A 21,124-nucleotide genomic window follows, 5' to 3' on the forward strand; every position below is an offset into this window, starting at 1 on the left:
TTTAAGATGGCGATGGAGAGTGGCGATACTATGCAACACTTTTCACTGAATTTTGTAACAAGATACAACCACCAACCAATATTGTGCACTTTATCCCATGTAGCCTCATTGGTAACCCTTTGTTATATTTCTCTCAAAAGTGTGGTCAGTTTCTCTGTTTGCACTTGAGGGTCGCTTCGGTTTGATTGTCGGGGAGATACAGTGAGAGAGCGAGGTCAGGTGGAGATTTCTTTCAGGCCTGACAAGAATCAATGATAACCATCACAACTGTAGCCATCTCATTGTCTCGAAGTGAGTCGCTGACACCACCCGCGAGTTACATCTGCAGCTGCGTTGTCCCATCTGGCTTGTTCGGTTCGATTCTAGAGGCTGATTTGGTACTTTCACGAATCCCATAAACTCCCAACTCATGGGCGTCCCCTTCAGATACTGAGAATTGGATTCAAGGCCTCAGCATTTTTACTGAGCTAGGCTGCCTACGTTGTGAGTTCACTACCTTTGGGGTCAGCTTTGCATAATTAATGCACCATCTGAATTCTTCAGGCAAAGAAACCGAAAAGTGGCTCTACAAAACTCAAATGTTATCAGAAAAGCAAAACTGTCTGAGGCTTTATGTCTCGCGCTTGTCAGGACCAGATGCAAGAATGCCAAATTTCAAAGAGAACAACAACTTATACGACGTAAGAAAAGGGTTGCTGATTGGCTAGCTAGTCAGTGCTGGCTAAAGCATTGCTCTGGGGCTTTGGTTTATCAGTCAGGCCTGTTCAGTTCTGTTTTCTAGTTTTCTGTTTTCATCTATTCAAGTGGTTCAGTGGTTAGTGCTGCTGCCCCACGGTGCCAGGGACACAGGCTCGATTCCAGCCTAGGGTGACAGTTTATACATTTTCCCTGTGTCTGTGTGGGTTTCCTCCCACAGCCCAGCAATGTATGGATTAGCCATGCTAAATTGCCCCATAGTGTCCAGGGATGTGTAGGCTGGGTGGGTTAGGAAATGCAGGGTTACAGGTAAGAGGGTGGGGCGAGGTGGCATGCTCTTCAGAGGGTCAGTATGGATTTGATGCATTGCATGGTCTGCCTCCACACTGTAGCATTTCTATGATGAAGCAAGCAAAAGGAATATGTCCAGGCATTGTATCAAATAAATGAATGTGGATTGAGGGAGAGAAATAGCTCCCTGGTATATTCTATTATGCACCAGACCAAACCCACTTAAAATATATTAAGAATATAGCCTAGACCCTAATGTTTTCTTATTTTAAAGGCAGGTGCCAGGCGCTGTGTTCCAGATACAATGCAACTGGTCAAACTACCAGATTTGACGCAAAACACACTTTAATCAGACTCTATAGTTAAAATACAACAAAAAGGAGGGAATTATACTAACTTAACGCTATTGGAAAACTTAACAGAATAATAGGTTATTTAATGACCAAATAGTACCTGTTCCAATATGATAACATTCGATAAACACACCCTTGGCAAGAGCAAATTCAGTAAAATAGATCGTCTCACACGCAATTCTAGCAGCAGGAAGGGAACCCCAGCTTTTAGCTGTAACAGAGAGAGAGGAATAACAGCTTCCACATCCTGCTTCAGACCTCAGCAACTGCTGAAAGCTGAAACTAAAAGCCCTTATTCTGTGGGACCTTGACTGCCACCCATTCAGGCTGCTTCTATTGTTCCAACTTTAAAAAAGAACCCAAGGCCTCACAAGCGGTTTATTGGATTCAGTTAGACAGCTCTACACCTCTGTCCTAAAACCTCCCTTCAAAGAAAAACAACAGGACATACCAGACCCCTTAAAGCCATGGTATTGTCACAATTTCCCATGGTGATGCCTTGACCAATCAAAGATGGTGACCATGGCGACAACCATCCTTTGCTATTTTAAAAAAAAGCCCACCCTAGAAAATGTGGCCAATCCTTAATTGCCAACAGCATAGCAAGCCACTCCGTTTGAGGGAGGTTGGCAGACTTGACAAAATTACCCACAATCCCAAGAGAGAAGTCGGAAGATGAAGTGGAGCTTGTCTTTTTGGTGGTTTTAAATGAGTGTATGAAAGAGTGAGGGTTAGAAAGGAAACGGGGGTTGGGGAGTGGGTGTTGGATGAAGTAAATTGGGAGGAGGCTGGTGTACAGCAAAGATTGGCAGCAGAGATCGTTGGGGGTTTGAATGGCCTGTTACTATGCTGCAGAACCATTTTGGCCAACCCCCATATGACCTACTCTTTCTGTCTCTCCAGATACTGAAGGGTGCCTGTGCAGTAGCAGCGAATCAGTCAACATAACACTGGTGATGCACAGTTGGATCATCCCATCGTCAGAATTCGCTCACAAGCTCCTGGTACTATATCCTTTTCTAGCCGAAGGCTCCCATTGGCAAGACAGCGAAGATTGACCATGGCGTTAAGAATTCTATTGGAGATTTGGAGGAATTCCTTCACTTGGGTGGGGGGGGGGAGGAGGTTGGAGGGTGAATCTTTGGAATTCTTTATCCCAAAGGGCCTTGCAGGCTCAGTCTTTGTGCGTGGCTGTTAGATTTTGAGATATGAAGGGATATGGAGGAAAATGGTGCTGAGGTATGATCTGAAAGTGAGCTCACTGAAGGGCCTACCGTTGCTCCTATTTCCAATATATTAACAGTGGGTGGCATATTAGTAAGCTTCCCTTGAGAGAAGTTGAAGGATTTGACTGGAAACATAGTGAACATATTTCCTTGGAATTTGCATCACAGAGTTGCTAAGAAAGCTTGTCTTCATTGCTGAGACACCTTTGAGTGTTGGAGTTGGGATGCCATGTACAGGATGTTGGTGAGGACTCTTCTGGAGTATTAGGTCCATTTCTGGTCGCCCTGCTAGAGGAAGGCTATTGCCAAGCTGGAAAGAGTTCAGAGAGATTTACCAGGATTTAGCTGGGAATGCAGGGTTTGAGTGATGAGGAGAGGTCAGACAGCCTGGGACCTTTCTCACTGGAGCATAGGAAGTTGAGGGGGTGACCTTATAGAGGTTTATAAAATCATGAGGGGTTTAGATAAAGTGGATAGCAGGTGCCTTTTCCCCAGGGTGGGGGATTTCAAGAATAGGGGGACACATTTTTAAGGTGAGAGGAGAAGGATTTAAAAAGGAAATGAGAGAGTGGCTCATTTCTGGAATGAGCTCCCAGAGGAAGTGATGGATGTAGGCACAGTTACAATGTTTAAAAGACATTCGGATAAGTTCATGGATAGGAAAGGTTTTGGAGGGATATGGGCCAAGCACAGGCAGGTGGGACTAGTTTAGTTTGGGATTGTGTTGGTATGGACTGATTGGACCAAAGGGCCTGTTTCTGTGCCGTAGGACTCTATAACTAATCATTTCCACAGCTAGCAAACCCAGAACAAGCCAAGGTAGCATTAAAATTACAGCTCAGTACCTCAGGGATGATAATGGGAGAAATCTAGAACTCACACCGGGAGGATTTGTAATGTAGTGTGACTTGTAGTTATTGTTTCTGAAGGCCGATAACTCTTACATCGAGATATGCATTTCCCAGCAATCAGTATGCGTTAATCACAAGACAGGATTTCACTTTCTGACATTCTTACTGTAACAAACAAACTCAACTGAACAATAGCTAAACATTGCTCACCAGTAGCGATTCCAGTAAATGGTACTCTCTGCTGCCCCAGAAACTTTGTGACACAGCTGAGAAAAAATAAACCCATGACATGTTACTGGACATTAGACGCCATTCGCTACAGAAAACTTGACTCATATTGAAAGTTCAAAGCTCCTGCCAATTTTAAGAGGCTTTTCTCGCTACCAGTAGATAGTGGGCTTCACAAAGGAGCTGGGTTCATACTGACTGGGTGTCCTCAGTGACGGGCTCTCAGTGCTGCGGGGGAAGGGATGGTTTCCTCCTGCTTCGATTCGGAGATCTGGGGAGAAGGCAGTTATGCTCAGCAGTCCTGCGTGAATGAGGGTTAAGATGGACTGCCAGTCCCATCTGCTGATTGTACCATTCTGTGGATTCTGCAGACCATCTGTACGCTGGTGTGGGGGATATGCCCCCACCCCTGTTTGTCCATTTCAGAATCTCCTCTTTTCTTGGTTGCCCCAGACATTTGCTGAGGAGGAGAGTTGGGGGAGGGTGGAGGGGATGGTGTGGGGTGGGGGGTAGCGCGTTGTGCAAGCAGTTTGGAGGACCTCCTCGTGACGTCCTGCTCCTGGGTCTGGCTAACCACAGGCTATGCGGGGGGTTGGGGGTGTGGTGGGGGTGGGGAGGAGGCGCGGGGTGAGTGGATGTCATTATTCCCAACTGCCTGCACATCTGTGGCCCAGGTGTTCATGTTGTATGCCCACCAGTGATGTTAAAGCTTTCAGGAAGGTCAGGGTGCCACAGGGTCCCTTATTGCATCCTGCCAGCTCCGTTTAGAATTTGCCCCTTCCCTTGTTCCCCACCTGTTCTTAACCTTCCAGCAGGGCAGTTGGGGGTGGCACAGTGGCTCAGTGGTGAGCACCGCTGCCTCACGGTACCAGGGACCTGGGTTCGATCCCACCCTCCGGTGATTATCTGTGTGGAGTTTGCACATTCTCCCCGTGTCTGCGCAGGTTTCCTCCCACAGTCCAAAGATGTGCAGGATGGGGTGGATTGGCCATGTTAAATTCCCTGTAGTGTTCAGGGGCATGCAGGTTAGTTGGGTAATAGGGGGATGGGTCTGGGTGGGATGCTCTGAGGGTCGGTGCGGACTTGTTGGGTCGAAGGGCCTGTTTCCACACTGTAGGGATTCTGTGATTCTCCTGGCTTTTACCACACCACGGGCACAGTTGGTCATCTGGGGAGGTTTGATAATGTACTAAATGAATCTCCAATGGGTGATTGGCTTCTGGGTTGGTGGTCATTGTGGTGGGGGTAGGATATGTGCTCAACTATAGATTTACGCTACACCCTGGTAAATCTCTGAAGGTGTGTGAATTACGTCCAGCATCCTTCCCCACATTATTTACCAGTAGCCTCCATCCCACCATTCCTGAGAGGTTGGGTAGGGGGTGATATTTGGGAGCAATGGCCTCCTCAGTAACGCCTCTGATTGGCTGCTGCTGTCAGGTGTTGGGTCATCAGGGTCAGGGTCCTGGTTGCGTGGGGTAGGCCTAGCTTTTGCCAGGCTGGATAAAAACCCAAAGAACTGCGGATGCCATGAATCAGGAATGAAAGCAGGTCTGGCAGCATCTGTGAGGGAGAAAGAAGAGGTCAATGTTTCAGGTCCGATGATCCTTCCTCAGAACTTCTGAAGCGTTTTATGCCAGGCTGGAGCTGGCTCAGCCAAACGGTGAGGTTGGTATCTCACTGGCTCGCCAACCGGCACCAACCCCAACCCCAACACCACAAAGGAAGATCCCAAAGGTCAAGGCGCAGCTGTTCTGCTCCTGGCGATAACTGTCACACCATCCTTCTCTTGAATTTTGGTTTGTGCCTCCTTGGTTGGGCTCTGGGCTGGCTTAGCAGGATGTCACATTCCCCTCTCACCTTCTGCCTTGAATTGAAGGAGGCAGTTTTAAGCATAAGTCAGTTGATTGCTGATAATGTTATGGGTTGGGGAGCCAATATGCTGATTGCTGGTGATACAATACAATGCAATGCAATCTCCTTTTATTGTCATGTGTGCCCCATTGTAGGAGTACAATGAAAAAAACTTTACAAAGCTTAGGTAAAAGTGCCTTGGATACAGCAGAAGGATAACAGTAGTTGGTTAATTACAGAGTCGAAAATAACTTTAAAAGTAAGTAAATACTGACGGGCTGGCATTACACAGTGCTCTGAGGTAAGTTCAAAGGATTGTCCCCTCGCACCAGTCTCTGTCCAGGACCCACGGCCCACGTGCTGCTGCAGGGCCCTCCACTCGTGATGTTCTGGGGCTCACAGGGCATGCCTAAAGGTCCCCCCACCCTGAGGCAGGGCCAGGCACCCCGTGCTGGTTCCACCGTGGGGCTCACCCCGTGATCTCTTCTGTCCTCAGTGGGACCCAGCCCACTCACCCTGCAACTCCACTCTCCAGAGGGGCCGGGGAAAGTGCTGCAGGGGAGGAAGGGATGTGAGAAAAAGAGGGACGGAGGAAAGGGACAGGCAAGCAGAGGAGCGTCCTACTCTGTCGCCATCCTCACAAGAACTGAGCAGTAAGGTGGTACAGGCTGGGGGGGGGTGCTGAATGGCCTCCGGCTTTCCCCATGTGCCTTGATGGCACCTGTCTCCCACACAGTGAAAGGGAAGATGTTCCCTGCAGCCTCAGCGATTCCTTTCTGAGTTCTATGCAGAGTTGGCGGTTGCACCAACGACACAGTGAGATTGTAGATAGCCGGGCTGCAAACAGAGTTTGTTGCACCCTGCAAGCTAAACAGGAGCTGAAACGCTTATCTCTCAACTTCAGGAGCTTGAGGAAATTCTGCGACTCACTGATTCTCTGAACTCGGGCCTTTCAAAGGAGAAATGGAGAGCTCCTGGCCATGAGGATATCCCCGAGATTCTGACTGGCTGGGGTGTGAGAATGGCGATCTGTGTTCGTTCTCAGGGACCCAGTGCACCAAGCCAGCACCAGCCCTTTTTGCCACAAGGGAAACACCATTGCTGGGCAGGAAGTGGGTGAGAGGCCCAAAAGTAAATCAGCTCCCTGTCAATCTGAAGAGAATCATTTGTGGGTCAACTGAGCCAGTGTGTGCTTATTTATTGACTGACAGGATGTGGGCATCGCGTGCTGGTCAAGCATTTATTGCCTGTTGAGAAACTGGTGCTGAGCTGCCTGAGAGTCACACAGCTGTACAGCGTAGAAACAGACCATTCGGTCCAACCAGTCCACGCTGACCAAATAACCTAAATTAATCTAGTCCCATCTGCCCATATCCCTGCAGACCCTTCCTATTCATGTACCCATCCAGATGTAAATGTTGTAACTGTACCAGCCTCAACCACTTCCTCTGGCAGCTCATTCCACACGTGCACCACCCTCTGTGTGAAAAGGTTGCCCCTCAGGTCCCTTTTAATTCTTTCCCCTCTCACCTTAAACCTATGCCCCTCTAGTTTTGGACTCCCCAACCCTAGAAAAAAAGACCTTGGCTATTCACCCTATCCATGACCCTCATGATTTTATAAACCTCTATATGGTCACCCCTTAGCCTCTGACGCTCCAGGGAAAATAGCCCCAGCTCATTCAGCCTCTCCCTGTAGCTCAAACCCTCCAACGTGCATAGAATTCCAAAAGTGCAGAATCAGGCCCTTCGGCCCAACAAGACCACACTGACCGTCACATCATCCCGTCCAGACTCATCCCCCTATAACTCAACTAAGTTGCACATTCCTGAATGCCACGGGCAATTTCCCACGGCTAATCCGCCCACCCTGCAAGTGTTTGGACTGTGGAAGGAAACCGGAGCACCCGGAGGAAACCCACACAGACATGGGGCGAATGTGCAAACTCCACACAGACACTTGTCTGAGGGTGGAATCAAACCTAGGTCCCTGGCGCTGTGAGGCAGCAGTGCTAAGCACTGAGCCACCGTGCTTTTCCGAACCCTTTCAAGTTTAACAACATCTTTCCTTTAGCAGGGAGACCAGGACTGAATGCAGCATTCCAACAGTGGCCGAACCAATGTTCTGAAGAAGGGTCTAGGCCCAAAACGTCAGCCTTCCTGCTCCTCTGATGCTGCTTGGTCTGCTACGTTCATCCAGCTCTACACCTTCAATATTTCTGTACAGCCTTCTTGAGCCGTTGCAGTCCATGTGCTGTACAATGCCCTTATGGACGGAATTCCAGGATTTTGACCCAGACATATTGAAGGAATGGCCTATGTTTCCCAGGCAGGACAGTGAGTGTTTTGGAGGGGAACTTGCAGGGCATGGTGTTCCCATGTATCTGCTGCCCTTGTCCTTCTAGGCCGGGACTTCACAAGTGGAGTCATCATCTCAATTCTTGCAGTTGTGAGCTCGGATATATCAATGACAGTGGGTCAAAATCCTGGAATTTCCTCCCTGAGGCCATTGTGGATCAACATCAAGCACATGGAGTGTAGCTGTTCAAGAAGGCAGCTCGCCCTACATTCTCAAGGGGGTAACTAGGGATGGGGCAATAAATGCTGGGCCCAGCCAGCGATGCCCATGTTTCTTGATTTTAAAAAAACCCTTGACCAAGTTACAACAATGCAGTTCCTGCTCTAATACTTCGGCCCCTCTCTCCTCGACTCACTCAGAAGGGACATGGCAATTGTCCCTCAAATTGGAATCATTCTGCAAAAAAGAAGTTTGGAAAACACTCCTCCAGGGGATCGTAGTTAAGGGGTTCGGAAGGTGCCGAGGGAGTATTTGTTAGTGGTCACCTGGTTTTTCTGTAGTTCCCAGTTTAGGATTGAGATTGACCAAAAACCACATGACCTACTGTGTCCATCCACTTTCCCTTGACCAATGGGAGATTGGGAAACTGCCTCCTTACTGATAGGATCACTCCTGGCTGTGAGTCATCAGCCCCTCCTTCCCATATCTCCAACATGTGCTTAGGAATGCTCAGTGAAACTGATAGGGGGTTTTAAATGCCCCTATGGTTTTTCTGCTGGATTTCTGATCCTGAAGGGTTTTGTTACCCCTTCTTGGTGGCATTTCAATGGTAACATCACAGAATCATAGAATTCCTACTGTGTGGAAACAGGCCCTTCAACCCAACAAGCATCATTGAACTAAGAATCCAGGTTCATGTTCTGGGGAAACAAGGTGTGGAGCTGGATGAACACAGCAGGCCGAGCAACATCAGAGGAGCAAGAAAACTGACGTTTCGGGCCTAGACCCTTCTTGGTCTAGGCCTGAAATGTCAGCCTTCCTGATCCTCCTATGCGGCTTGGCCTGCTCAGTCATGCCCCATAGGGAGGGAAACTGCCGTCCTTACCTGTCTGTAACTACAGCAATGTGGTTGACGGCCCTCTTGTCCAATGGGAATGGGCTATAAATGCTGGTCTATGGGGCTATATGCCATGAATGTTTTGTTTTGAAATCCATAAGATGGCATCATTCCTGAAGAAGATACCTCAGAGGGGATTCAAATGAGGGCTTTTTTCACTGGAGTGTAGGAGGTTGAGGGATGGCCTTTTGAGGTCTATACAATCATGAGGGGTGTAGATAAGGTAAATGACAAGGTTCTTTTCCCCAGGGTGGTGAGCTCAAAACTAGGGGCGTACATTCAAAGAGTCAGCAGAAAGGGCATGGGGGCTATCTTTTTTACATAGAGAGTGGTTCGTATGTGGAATGAACCACCAAAGGAAGTAGTGGATGCAATGTTTAAGAGACATTTGGATATGTACACGAATGGGAAAGGTTGTGGCGAGATATGGGGTAGGAGCAGGCTGGTGGGACTAGTTTAGTTTGGGAACATGGCGTGGACTGGTTGCACCAAAGGGTCTCTTTCCTTGCTGTATGACCGTATAACACAATCCCCTGTCTGCTGCAGGCCCTCTGTCGAGGAACAGCAAGTTTTGACTCCATATTTAGATAAGTGAAGCTTTGGACCCTAATACCCCAAACCATAACTGTGCCTGAGGACTAACTACCCTTGAAGTGAGAGCCTCACTCAGCCATTTCAGAGGGCAGTTAAGAACCAACTCCATCACTGTGGGTCTGGAGTCACATGTAGGCCAGACCTGGTAAAGGATGCAGATTTCCATCCCCAAAGGACGTATTTTTTAAATTCGTGAACAGGATGAGAGCATCACTGGTTGGGCAGCATTTATTGCCTAGAGTCAACCACATTTCTGTGGGTCTGGAGTCACATGTAGGCCAAGTAAGGATGGCAGTTTCCTTCACTAAAGAGAATTAGTGAGCCGGATGGGTTTTTGCAACAATTGACAATGGATTCAGGGTCATGGTTAGATTCTTCATTCCATATTTTTATTGGATTTGAACTTTACCACCTGCTGTGGCAGGATTTGAACCCAGGTCTCCAGAACATAGCCTAGGTCTCTGAAATAAAAGTCCAGCGATAATACCTCTTGGCCATCACCTGGTGCAATGATAGCTTTAGATGAAGTAAGACTGGAGCCAGGTTTTGTGGACTGTAGACACAGTACAGGCCTGTTTGGCTGAATGGCCTGCTTCTGTGCTGTTAAACTCTCCATAGTAAAGGGCGTGGTTACCGAGGCAAAACTGTCATCCAGAGCGGGACTGAGAAACTACCCGATGGCAATGAGAATAGAAGGAAAGCTCAGGATTCGAAGAAGTCGGCGCCCATGGGCCAGCAGCACAGTGTGTCGGGCTGAATGTCCTTTGTCCATGATCCTTAACTCCCTGACACTTACCGAGATGCTGGAGGGGAGAAGCGCGACCATCTCCGGGTGAAGATCTGCCACTTTGTGAGGTAAATTGTACACATTGACCATGTGCTTGTGAATCAATAGTTCGGGGCCTTTGTTATTTGGATTCTCAGATGTTGCAGGTTTGGGGGTTATACTGATGTATCCACGGTTTCTGTTTCTAACAACTGAGCTAGCCATGAGATGGCTAGCTATCTCCGGGACCTGTAGGAGCTAGCTGTGAGGTAATTGTTTTGATGTTCAGTAGGTAAGTATACATCCCCCAGTATGGTCAATGATGCAGGGCTAGATACATCACAGGGTGGTCCTGAGCACAATGCCGTCTCACCTCATTTTGACCGCCCTTGTACTAAACGGCTGTGTGCTCGATTGGGGGTGCACTCCCCTCCAAAGTGTGAGGTTCTGGGTACAAGCCCACACCAGGTGCTGGGGCACATTGTCAGGGGTTGGGGAGTATGCTGCTGAGATAATGATGGCACTTGCCATCTTAACACCCGAACCCATCTCCCTCCTCGAGGGGATATAAAGTATTCCCCAATGGCAGTTCTTCAAAGAAGTACCTGGCCCGATCTTACCCCTCAACCCGCAGCGCCAAAAAAATCCAGTGGGCAGGTTGTGGGATCTTGCAGTACGTTGTGATTGCTGGTGAGTCCCAGCGATGACCACGTATCTTGTTGGCCTTGGGAGCTCCCAACAACGGGAGTCGCGTATTTCTCCGATGATCGCAGAATGGGAAAACCAGCCAGGGTCCCCACCCCAGTCGCTGACCAGTGAACCATAAGGTACAGGGGTACATTGGGTTAGTCCTCACTGGGATAGCACTGCAAGCAGAATGGCCCCCAACCTGATATCCATTGATGTAATGAGAATTGCTCCTTGATGGTGTGGATGGGGGTTGAACTTTTGACCATTGTGGGCCAGTGAGGGGTGGAGGTAGGAGGCGCGGGGCAGGTAGGAAGCACTGGAGAAGGCAGAAGTTCAGGCTTGCTCGCAGACCTTCCTGATTCCCTGCTCAACCCTCCACCTACAGACAAACTGGTAACAAACACACTGTGGTCTGTCGGAGCGAATTGGGTTTCTGAGGTCACGGTAGAGGTTACGATGCGTTCATTGGTTGTAACGTTGCTTTGGAAAACCCAGGCCTTGTGTCAACGGTCAATGGGGAGCTAGAGGGAAAGGCTGCAGGACAGGCCTGAACAGGGAAGGATCCCAATGCTGTGCTGTTCTCAAAGTCACTCTGTTGTCCTCCAGGTACTGGATAACACATTATCCCATCGTGTTCACTGTGGACAGCAAATTGGAGGATGTGATGTCTCAGTTCTGGGAGCTAGTCAGAAATGAAGGCGAGGAATCTCACTGTCAGCTCGTCGACACATCTAACATGTGAGACCAGTTTCTCTTTCACACTCAGGGATCCCCAACTCCCAACATCCTACTACCCTAACGCCTCCTCCCTCTGTCCTCAGGCATGATGGAGTTACTAGTGACAAGTCCCACTCCAGGGAGTAGAATTACAGGTGGACGTTTCTCAGCTGGTACTGAGGTTGCACTGCTTTGTCAGAGGCTATGTTAGATTCTCAGGGAGATCTATGCAATCTCACTGATCTGTCTTCAAACCGCAGTGATGGGTTCCTCACCAATATCGATCCCTCAGCCAATGACTCAACACACAGTGATCATCATCATCCTGCTTCTGGGATCTAAACCATCCCCCATCAAACACTCCCAGGACAGGGTCAGCACGGGGCTAGATACAGAGTAAAGCTTCCTCTACACTGTCCCCCCATCAAACACTCCCAGGACAGGGACAGCACCGGGTTAGATACACAGTAAAGTTCCCTCTATACAGTCCCACCAGCAAACACTCCCAGGACAGGGACAGCACGGGGTTGGATACAGAGTAAAGCTCCCTTTACCCTGTCCCCCCATCAAACACTCCCAGAACAGGGACAGCATGAGGTTACATATGGAGCAAAGCTCTCTCTACGCTGTCCCCCATCAAACACTCCCAGGACAGGGACAGCACGGGGTTAGATACTGCATAAAGCTTCCTCTACATTGTCCCCCATCAAACACTCCCAAGGACAGGGAAAGCATGGGTTTAGATACAGAGGAAAGCACCCTCTACACTGTCGCTGGGCCTGGGCTGTTTTTGGACACATTGCTCCTGAAAGCAGGTTGGCAGCCACAGCAGCTGCTGAATGCTCAGGATAGCTGTCTAAATGGATTACGTTACTTCTCTGGCACGTCGTCTCAGTTAGTTGGTGATATTTCAAGCCCTTTAACCCTCCCCTTCACACCTCCATGTACTCCTCTTGTGACTTATGTCCCTCTCTCAATGCAAAGTCTCCCAAAGCAGTCCCGTGCCCAATTGCCATTCTTGTTAGAAATGATGAATCCTCTAGTCACAGTAGCATGTGTGGAACTGCTTTTAAAAACAGAGCCCACTCTGCATTTTCCTGAAAAAAAATCTGCTGTTGCTGCAACCCCTTAAAAGTGTCAATCAACCAGCCCTTGAAACTTTTAACAGCAGAAACTGTACACACTTGACACCTCTTCTTCACATTACGCAAATATTTATTGAGACATAGACAAAAGTGATCACATAAATGTGGCCTTCGAAATCAGCCAACCTTCTCCATCTCTGTGCAAATAAATCTGCTCGCGGCTTCGATTTATGGGAGTTTGGGCTCTCGGCCTAATGTGCGAGCTGACCCCCGGAGGGTGATGAGCCTGAGATAAATGTGTGAAAGTGGTTGTGCTAAGGTTAGGATGAAGACAAAATTTGCTGGAAATACTCAGCTGGCCAAGCAGCATTAGAGGAAGGAAAAAGACCTAACTAGCATTTAAGCCCTGGCAGACATTTCTAGGTGTTTCCAGCATTTTCCATTGTTATTTCAGATTTTCAGCCTGCACAGTGTTGTGTCTCTTAAGCAACAATTGGTTGTGACGTAGAAGGAGCCTGAGAGGGCAAAGGAAGCAGATTCCTTCGCCATTTTTATGAAAATAAACTTGGAACGGAAATGGCAGGGGATTGGGGGCTGTTGATCTTCCAGAGTTCTGGCACAGATATGATGAGCAGAATGGTTGCCTCTTGTGGCTGTATCACTCCCTAATTTTAGACAAAACCCACTTTTGCTTCTCATTTGTGTAATTGATTTGGATGAAAATATAGAAGGCATGGTTAGCAAGTTTGCCGATAACACTAAAATTGTGGGCATAGCGGATGGCGAAGAAGACGAAGTGAGATCACAAAGAGATCTTGATCAGTTGGGTCAATGGGCTGAGAAATGGCAGATGGAGTTTAATTTGGATAAATGCGAGGTATTGCATTTTGGCAAAATAAACAAAGGCAGGACATATACAATTAAAAGTAGGGCCTTGGATAGTGTTGTAGAACAGAGAGACCTAAGGGTTCGGATACATAATCCTTTGAAATTGTCATCACAGGTAGACAAGATGGTAAAGAAGGCGTTTAGCGCGCTTGTCTTCATTGCTCAGACCTTTGAGTGCAGGAGTTGGGGCGTTACGTTGAGGTTGTGGTGGATGTTGGTGAGGCCTCTTATAGAGTATTATGTGCAGTTCTGCTTGCCCTGTTTTCGGAAGAATATCATTAAGCTGGAGAGGATTCAGAAGAAATTTCCCAGGATGTTGTCGGGAATGGAAGGTTTGAGCTATAAGGAGAGGCTGGATAGGCTGGGACTTTTCTCACTGGAGCGTAGGAAGCTGAGGGGTGACCTTACAGAGGTTTATAAAATCATGAGGGGCTCAGATAAGGTGAATGGTGGGTGTCTTTTCCCCAGGGTGGGGGATTTCAAGACCAGGGGCACATTTTTAAGGAGAAAGATTTTAAAAAAAGACATGAGGGGCAATTTTTTTTAACACAGAGAGTGGTTCATGTGTGGAATAAACTTCTAGAGGAAGTGGTCGATGCTGGGACAGTTACAGCATTTAAAAGACATTTGGGTAAGTACATGAATAGGAAAGGTTTGGGAGGGATATGGGCCAGGAGCAGGCAGGTGGGACTAGTTTCGTTTAGGGTTATGGTCAGCATGGTCTGGATGGGCTGAAGGGTCTGTTTCTGTGCTGTGTTTCTCTAAGTGAGCACCAACCACTGTTGAGGGGCCCACTTAGCCTCAGTCAGAGTGTGTGCTGTGTCACCTTTGGGTACATAGTTAGAGGCGTGTCCTGTGTATGACTGAGCTGTAAGTCTTCTCCTCTGCACACACACAGAAACATGCATGAATGGACATGGAAGTACACGCAGCACGCCACACCCAGCAACAACAAGAAGCGGAAAGTCTCCCTGCTTTTCGATCACCTGGAGCCGACAGAATTGGCAGAACACCTCAGCTACCTGGAGTTTAAATCCTTCTGCCAGTTAACGGTGAGCAGACTAGTGTCAGGATTGACGAAGGCCGAGACTCGGTATTTACTGGGGCCCAGTGGTTTGGGGTTTTTTTCAGTTTGGGTGTCCCCCTCACCATTTCCAAATCCCCTGGGGAGGTTTTACCAGTGAGCCCCCACCTCTGCGTCACCGCGAACCGTAGAGGGATCTGGTTCAGGCTGAACTGGATTTCTTCACCATGTCTGAGGGGGGAATGCTCAAGCCCTAAGACCCAAAGCTGTCTTAAGGTCGTCTGTTCCAATGGCCGTACTGAGGGAGCGCTGTGCTGGAAGTTGTCCACCTTTCGAGTGAGACCGCCATTGCACGTGGGGGAGGGTAAAAGACCCCATGGCCTGCTTTTCAGGTGATTTACTCCTCTGATGTTCTTCGTCCCTCACTGAGCCTCATGGGAGAAACGGACGCCATTAGCTGGCATCATGAGATCCTGTTCTGTGCCAAATTGGGTGAGCCGCAGTTTCCACCAGCCAGGCAACGGTGATGAGGTCCCAGAAGGCGTGCTCATTGGCGGGAAGCGCTAAGTAAACACACTCTCTCCGCTGCCTTTCAGTACCTGGACTACAGAAGTTACGTTGTGAGTGGGTGTGTGAGGGAGAACCCAGCACTGGAACACTCGGTGTCCTTGGTCAATGGGATTTCCCAGTGGGTGCAGCTGATGATCCTCAACAGGCCCACAGCAGCTCAGAGAGCCGAAGTCTTCACAAAGTTCATACATGTTGCCCAGGTAAGGATTCGGGCCTAAGAACTGGTTGCTAGGCAGCCTAGCTCAGCACGCTGGAGCAGGGCTCATTCTCCCCGATGATCTCACTTTCGACAATAATTGTTCTTTTTTAACTCCCTGTGCTAATCTGAATCAATTAATATCTCACAGCTCATCACACACAATGAACTGTCTGGGGGACTGTCTCTCCTTTAGTTTTGTCTTGGGATCTGACAGATCATTTGGAACTCCAAGATGGAACAAACTAATCTCCTCGACTGCTTTCAATAACCTGAGCACAACAGGAGGGGGATTTTCTGGGGCATTTTCTTTCCCATATTGGTGCTAGGCTTTTCTTATTGGTCACCTTCCCGTTCTGCTGAGCCCTGTCAATGGTTACAGAGTCATAGAGCCATGTAGCACGAAAACAGGCCCTTCGGTCTATCCAGTCCATGCCAGCCACCGTCCCAAAGTAAACTCGTCCCACCTGCCTGCCCCTGGCCCATACCCCTCCTAACCTTTCCCATTCAGGTATCTATCCAAGTAGCTTTTAAATGTAACTGTACCAGCATCCTCCCCTTTCGTCTAGAAGTTCATTCCACCCACAAACCACTCCCTGCGGAAAAAAACAATTGCTCCTCGGGTCTTTTTAAAATCTTTCCCCCCTCCCCTTAAAAATATTCCCTTGTAGCCTTGAAATTCCCCACCCTGGGGAAAAAATACTTACCACTAACCCTATCCGCGCCCCTTACAATTTTTTATAAACCTCTGTAAGGTCATCCCTCCGCCTCCTACACTCCAGCAAAAAGAAGGTCCCTGTCTATCCAGCCTCTCCTTATAACCCAAACTGGTAAATCTCTTCCGAACCTTCTCCAATTTAGGAATATCCTTCCTACAGCAGGGAAACCAGGTTTTGTTTATGTTCCACCCCCTACCTTCTCCCCCTCCCCCGCCCCCCCCCGTCTGCCCCACAACTACCCCTCATCATATCAACCAGCCGTTCTAGTATCCTCCTCACCAGTTTATCTAACTCTCCTTCCTCATCCTCTTTAAAATGCCATTTTAATTGACAATTAGCCACTCCAAGTGCTCAGTCCCAACCACTCTCTGGGTGAGAGTTTCTCTTGAATTCCCAACTGGATTTACCGGCGTCCATCTAATCTTGACAGCTCCTCCTTTTGGACAGGTCTATTTTGTACTGTCTTGTGGGATGTTTGCATTGTTGGCAAGGCTGGTAGTTATCAACCATCCCTCATTGGCTCCTTGGGCCATTTCTGAAGCCAGTTAAGGGTCAGCTACATCACAGTGGGGTCTGGAGTCACGTATAGGCTAGACTGGATAAGGACAGCAGATTTCCTTCCCTGAGAGGTGGAGTGAATGGGTTCTTACAGCAATCAATGGCCATCTTTTGACTCCAACCATGTTCACTTCCAGTTTTTTAATTGGATTGAGGAAAATTTTCACTTTCGCCAGCAGCCATGGTGGAGTTTGAACACCAGAATGGAAACTAAGATAACAAAGTGTGGAGCTGGATAAACACAGCAGGCCAAGCAGCACTAGGAGCCCATTTGGCCCTTTGATACTGCTCCCCCATTCAATATGGTCATGGCTGATCAACCAACTGAGCCCCCTGTTCCTGCTTTCTCCCTTTAGCCCTACGAAATCAATCAAATTCCTTCTTGAAAACATTCAATATTTTCACCTCAACTGCTTTCAGTGGCAGAGAATTCCACAGGCTCCCCCCACTCTCTGGGAGAAGACATTTCTCCTCGTCTCAATCCTAAAGGTCACTCAGTCCCCGTGTCCATAAGCAGTGTGGTTGACTCCTAACTGCCCTCTGGGCAATTAGAGATGCCTAGACAGTGACGCCCTCATCTCGTGAATGAATAAAGAAAAAAAATGCTGTGACCCCCCCCTGGTTCTGGGCTCCCTGGTCGTCAGGAACATCCTTCCTGGTCGAGTGCAGTTGAAGTTTAGAATGTTAGAATCCTGTGTGTCACTACGACATTAGCCTGAGCCTCTGGATTGTCAATCAGGACAGTACCACTTTGCTACTGCTCCCTGACTGTGGAAACATTCACTTTACATTCACCCAATTAAATCCTTTTTGAATCTTAAAGACCTAGACTCATACAGTCGTAGAGTCATAGAGTCACAGAGCACAGAAACAGACCCTTCGGCCCAACTCATCCATGCCGACCAGGTATCCTAAATTAATCCGGTCCCGTTTGCCAGCATTTGGACCATATCCTGCTAAACCCTTCCTATTCATATCCCCATCCAGATGCCTTTTAAATGTTGTAACTGTACCAGCCCCCACCACTTCCTCTGGCAGCTCGTTCCACACACACACCACCCTCTGCGTAAAAAAGTTGCCCCTCAGGCCCATTTCCCCTCTCATCTTAAACCCATACCCTTTAGCCCTGGACACATCTACCCTGGGGAAAAAGACTTCGGCTATTCACCCTATCCATGTCCTTCATGATTTTATAAACCTCTATAAAGTCGCCCCTCAGCCTCTGATGCTCCAGGGAAAATAGCCCCATCATATCCAGCCCCTCACTATATCTCAAACCTGCCAACCCTGACAACATCCTTGTAAATCTTTTCTGAACCCTTTCAAGTTTCATAGAACATAGAACAATACAGCTCAGAACAGGCGCTTCGGCCCTCTGTGTTGCGCCGACCTGTGAACTAATCTAAGCCCCTCCCCCTACACTATCCCATCATCATCCATCTGCTTATCCAAGGAACAGAGGGAATGCGACATGATCAAGGGGTCAGCCTTGAGATATAATAGCACTGTTGGGACGTCGGAACTGAAGGGAGTGCCTCATTAGGGAGAGATAGTTATGAGGGAGTGCCTCATTGTCAAATAGTCACTACTGAGGGCCTGTCCCATTGTCAGCAGGTCACTTCTGTGTGGGAAGGGCCTTATTATCAATGTGACAGTGCTGAGAGTGGGTCAATACTGAGGCAATGCCTCATGATAATAGAATCAGAATCTAGAGAATGGCTCGTGATTGGGGGGTTACTTGGCATTGCAGCTCGATCAGATGATCAGTACTGAAGGAGTACTAAAATGTCAGTCCTTAGAGAGGGCCCCATTCTCAGACAATATGTTGTTACCCAGTGCCTTCTTATAAGAGGGTCAGTGCTGAGGGAATGTAGTACTATCAGAGGGTCAGTGCTGAGGGAGTGCAGTACTATCAGAGGGTCAGTACTGAGGGAGTGTAGTACTATCAGAGGTTCAGTGCTGAGGGAGTGCAGTGCTATCAGAGGGTCAGTGCTGAGGGAGTGTAGTACTATCAGAGGGTCAGTGCTGAGGGAGTGTAGTACTATCAGAGGGTCAGTGCTGAGGGAGTGCAGTACTATCAGAGGGTCAAGTGCTGAGGGAATGTAGTACTATCAGAGGGTCAGTGCTGAGGGAGTGCAGTACTATCAGAGGGTCAGTGCTGAGGGAGTGCAGTACTGTCAGAGGGTCAGTGCTGAGGGAATGCAGTGCTATCAGAGGGTCAGTACTGAGGGATTGCAGTACTATCAGAGGGTCAGTACTGAGGGAGTGTAGTACTATCAGAGGGTCAGTGCTGAGGGAGTGCAGTACTATCAGAGGGTCAGTGCTGAGGGAGTGCAGTACTGTCAGAGGGTCAGTGCTGAGGGAATGCAGTGCTATCAGAGGGTCAGTACTGAGGGATTGCAGTACTATCAGAGGGTCAGTACTGAGGGAGTGTAGTACTATCAGAGGGTCAGTACTGAGGGATTGCAGTACTATCAGAGGGTCAGTACTGAGGGAGTGCAGTACTGTCAGAGGGTCAGTGCTGAGGGAATGCAGTGCTATCAGAGGGTCAGTACTGAGGGATTGCAGTACTATCAGAGGGTCAGTACTGAGGGAGTGTAGTACTATCAGAGGGTCAGTGCTGAGGGAGTGCAGTACTATCAGAGGGTCAGTGCTGAGGGAGGGCTTCATTAGCAGTGTTTCAGTGCTGAGGGAGTACCTTATTTACAGAGGGTCAGTTCTGAGGCAGTGCCGATTTGACTGGTGGTCGGTTCGCAGCTGGTTTGTCATTGTCAGTGGTATGAACTGAGGGAGTGCATTAACCTGTCACAATGAGTACTGATTCTTCAACAAAAATGCACTCCTTCCAGAATGACCCTTAAATCTTGTGGCATTCCCACGGTTCTGACCTGTTAATCAGGCACTGCTTCAATATTTACCCTCTGAATGTAAAGCACTCTCACAATTCTCACTTTGTGACAGTGCTTCAATGCAGACCTAGTAATTGAGTGGCCCACCCTCAGTTCTGCCCCCAATATATTAAGGGTCCGCATCGGAACTGAACCTCTGACAATAACACCTAAAACACAGAGTCTTATTTAAACAAACCTTAAATCAGAGGCCCCGGTAATTCTAAAAGCTGAAAGAGTTGCCGATGTTCTAAATCAGGAACAAAAACAAAATTGCTGGAAAAACAGCAGGCCTAGCAGCATCTGCGAAGGTGAAAACAGAGTTAACGTTTTGGATCTGTTAAAGGGTCTCCAGACGCGAAACTTTAACTCTGTTGTCTCCTTCACTGATGCTGCCAGACCCCTCCCCCTCTCTCCCTATTTATTCCAGTTCCCTCTCCCCATCCCCCTCTCTGATGAAGGTTCTAGGCCCGAAACGTCAGCTTTTGTGCTCCTGAGATGCTGCTTGGCCTGCTGTGTTCATCCAGCCTCACATTTCATGATCTTGGAACTCCTCCAGCAACTTTGTTGTTGCAACTTTGAATTGGACCCTCAAATGCAGAGTTGTGCACGGGCCTCCTAGCAGCAGTTCAGGTTGTGGGGCAGGAAATGAATCAGATGAACGAAAAGATAGATAAGAAAAGATAGATAACCATGACCATGGGGGACTTCTCAATGTGCTGATAGATGGCAAAATCAGATTGTTAACAGATCTGAAGAAAATGAATTTGTGGAATGTTCACAAGATGGCTTTGTGGAGCACCTTGCAGTCGAGCGCACTCAGGAAGCGGCAGTTCTGGGTTTGATGTTATAATGAGGGAGACTGGATGAGGGAGACCAAGGTGAAGGAATCCCTCAGGCAGTGATCATAATACCACAGAATTCACCCTGCAGTTTGAGAGGGAGAACATTGAATTAGATGTAAAATGTTACAATTAAGTAATGATAACTAGAAAGATATGAAGGTGCAGCTGCTAGGGAAGAAAATTACAGTCCTCATCCAGTCTGATTCCAGTTCCACAGCAAGGGTGTTGACTTGTAACTGCAGTTGAGAATGTTGGCCTAGTCAGAGACATCCACCTCAATGAATGAGTTTTTGTTTATAGTGTGACTAGCCATAAAGTAAGAAACAGTAAGTATAGTAAGAAACAGGCTTGGGCTGGTCGATGGCAATTAACGTTTAAGTTAAGAAAGTCAGACTGTCTCTCACCAACTCCCCTGAAATGCAATCCCTGAATAACATCCAGTTTGCTCCGGTTAAATAGAAACTCAACTTGGGATCATAATGTAGTTAAAAGGAGACGAGAAATAGGAACTCTCAAGTGAATTGCAACTAACCGCAGGGAGACCAGAACTGCACACGGTATTTTCTTAAAGCCATCGTTAAGCTTTGACGTTGAAAGATCTCTAGTCTGTCTAGTCCTTCCTGATTTTGTAATCTCGGTAATCTGGCATTGTCCTTGTAAAATGATTTTG

The 21,124-nt window shown here is 48.1% G+C and overlaps 1 protein-coding gene across 8 annotated transcripts in view; it reads left to right on the forward strand.

Annotated features, from left to right (window-relative positions):
- Positions 1-21,124, forward strand: part of rasgrp4 (RAS guanyl releasing protein 4) — a 157,310-nt gene that overhangs the window by 91,690 nt on the left and 44,496 nt on the right. For all 8 annotated transcript variants that reach the window (XR_007246579.2, XM_048522184.2, XM_048522189.2 and 5 more), the window contains 5 exons: positions 2,244-2,349; positions 10,301-10,363; positions 11,571-11,702; positions 14,553-14,706; positions 15,275-15,448. Coding sequence is in view for 7 of the 8 variants with exons in the window: in XM_048522184.2 (XP_048378141.1) it covers positions 2,244-2,349; positions 10,301-10,363; positions 11,571-11,702; positions 14,553-14,706; positions 15,275-15,448 (629 nt within the window). In the remaining variant the exon portion in view is untranslated. The remainder of the gene's footprint in view (positions 1-2,243; positions 2,350-10,300; positions 10,364-11,570; positions 11,703-14,552; positions 14,707-15,274; positions 15,449-21,124) is intronic.

Source organism: Stegostoma tigrinum, chromosome 39 (genome assembly GCF_030684315.1).
Source record: "Stegostoma tigrinum isolate sSteTig4 chromosome 39, sSteTig4.hap1, whole genome shotgun sequence".
NCBI lineage: Eukaryota > Metazoa > Chordata > Chondrichthyes > Orectolobiformes > Stegostomatidae > Stegostoma > Stegostoma tigrinum.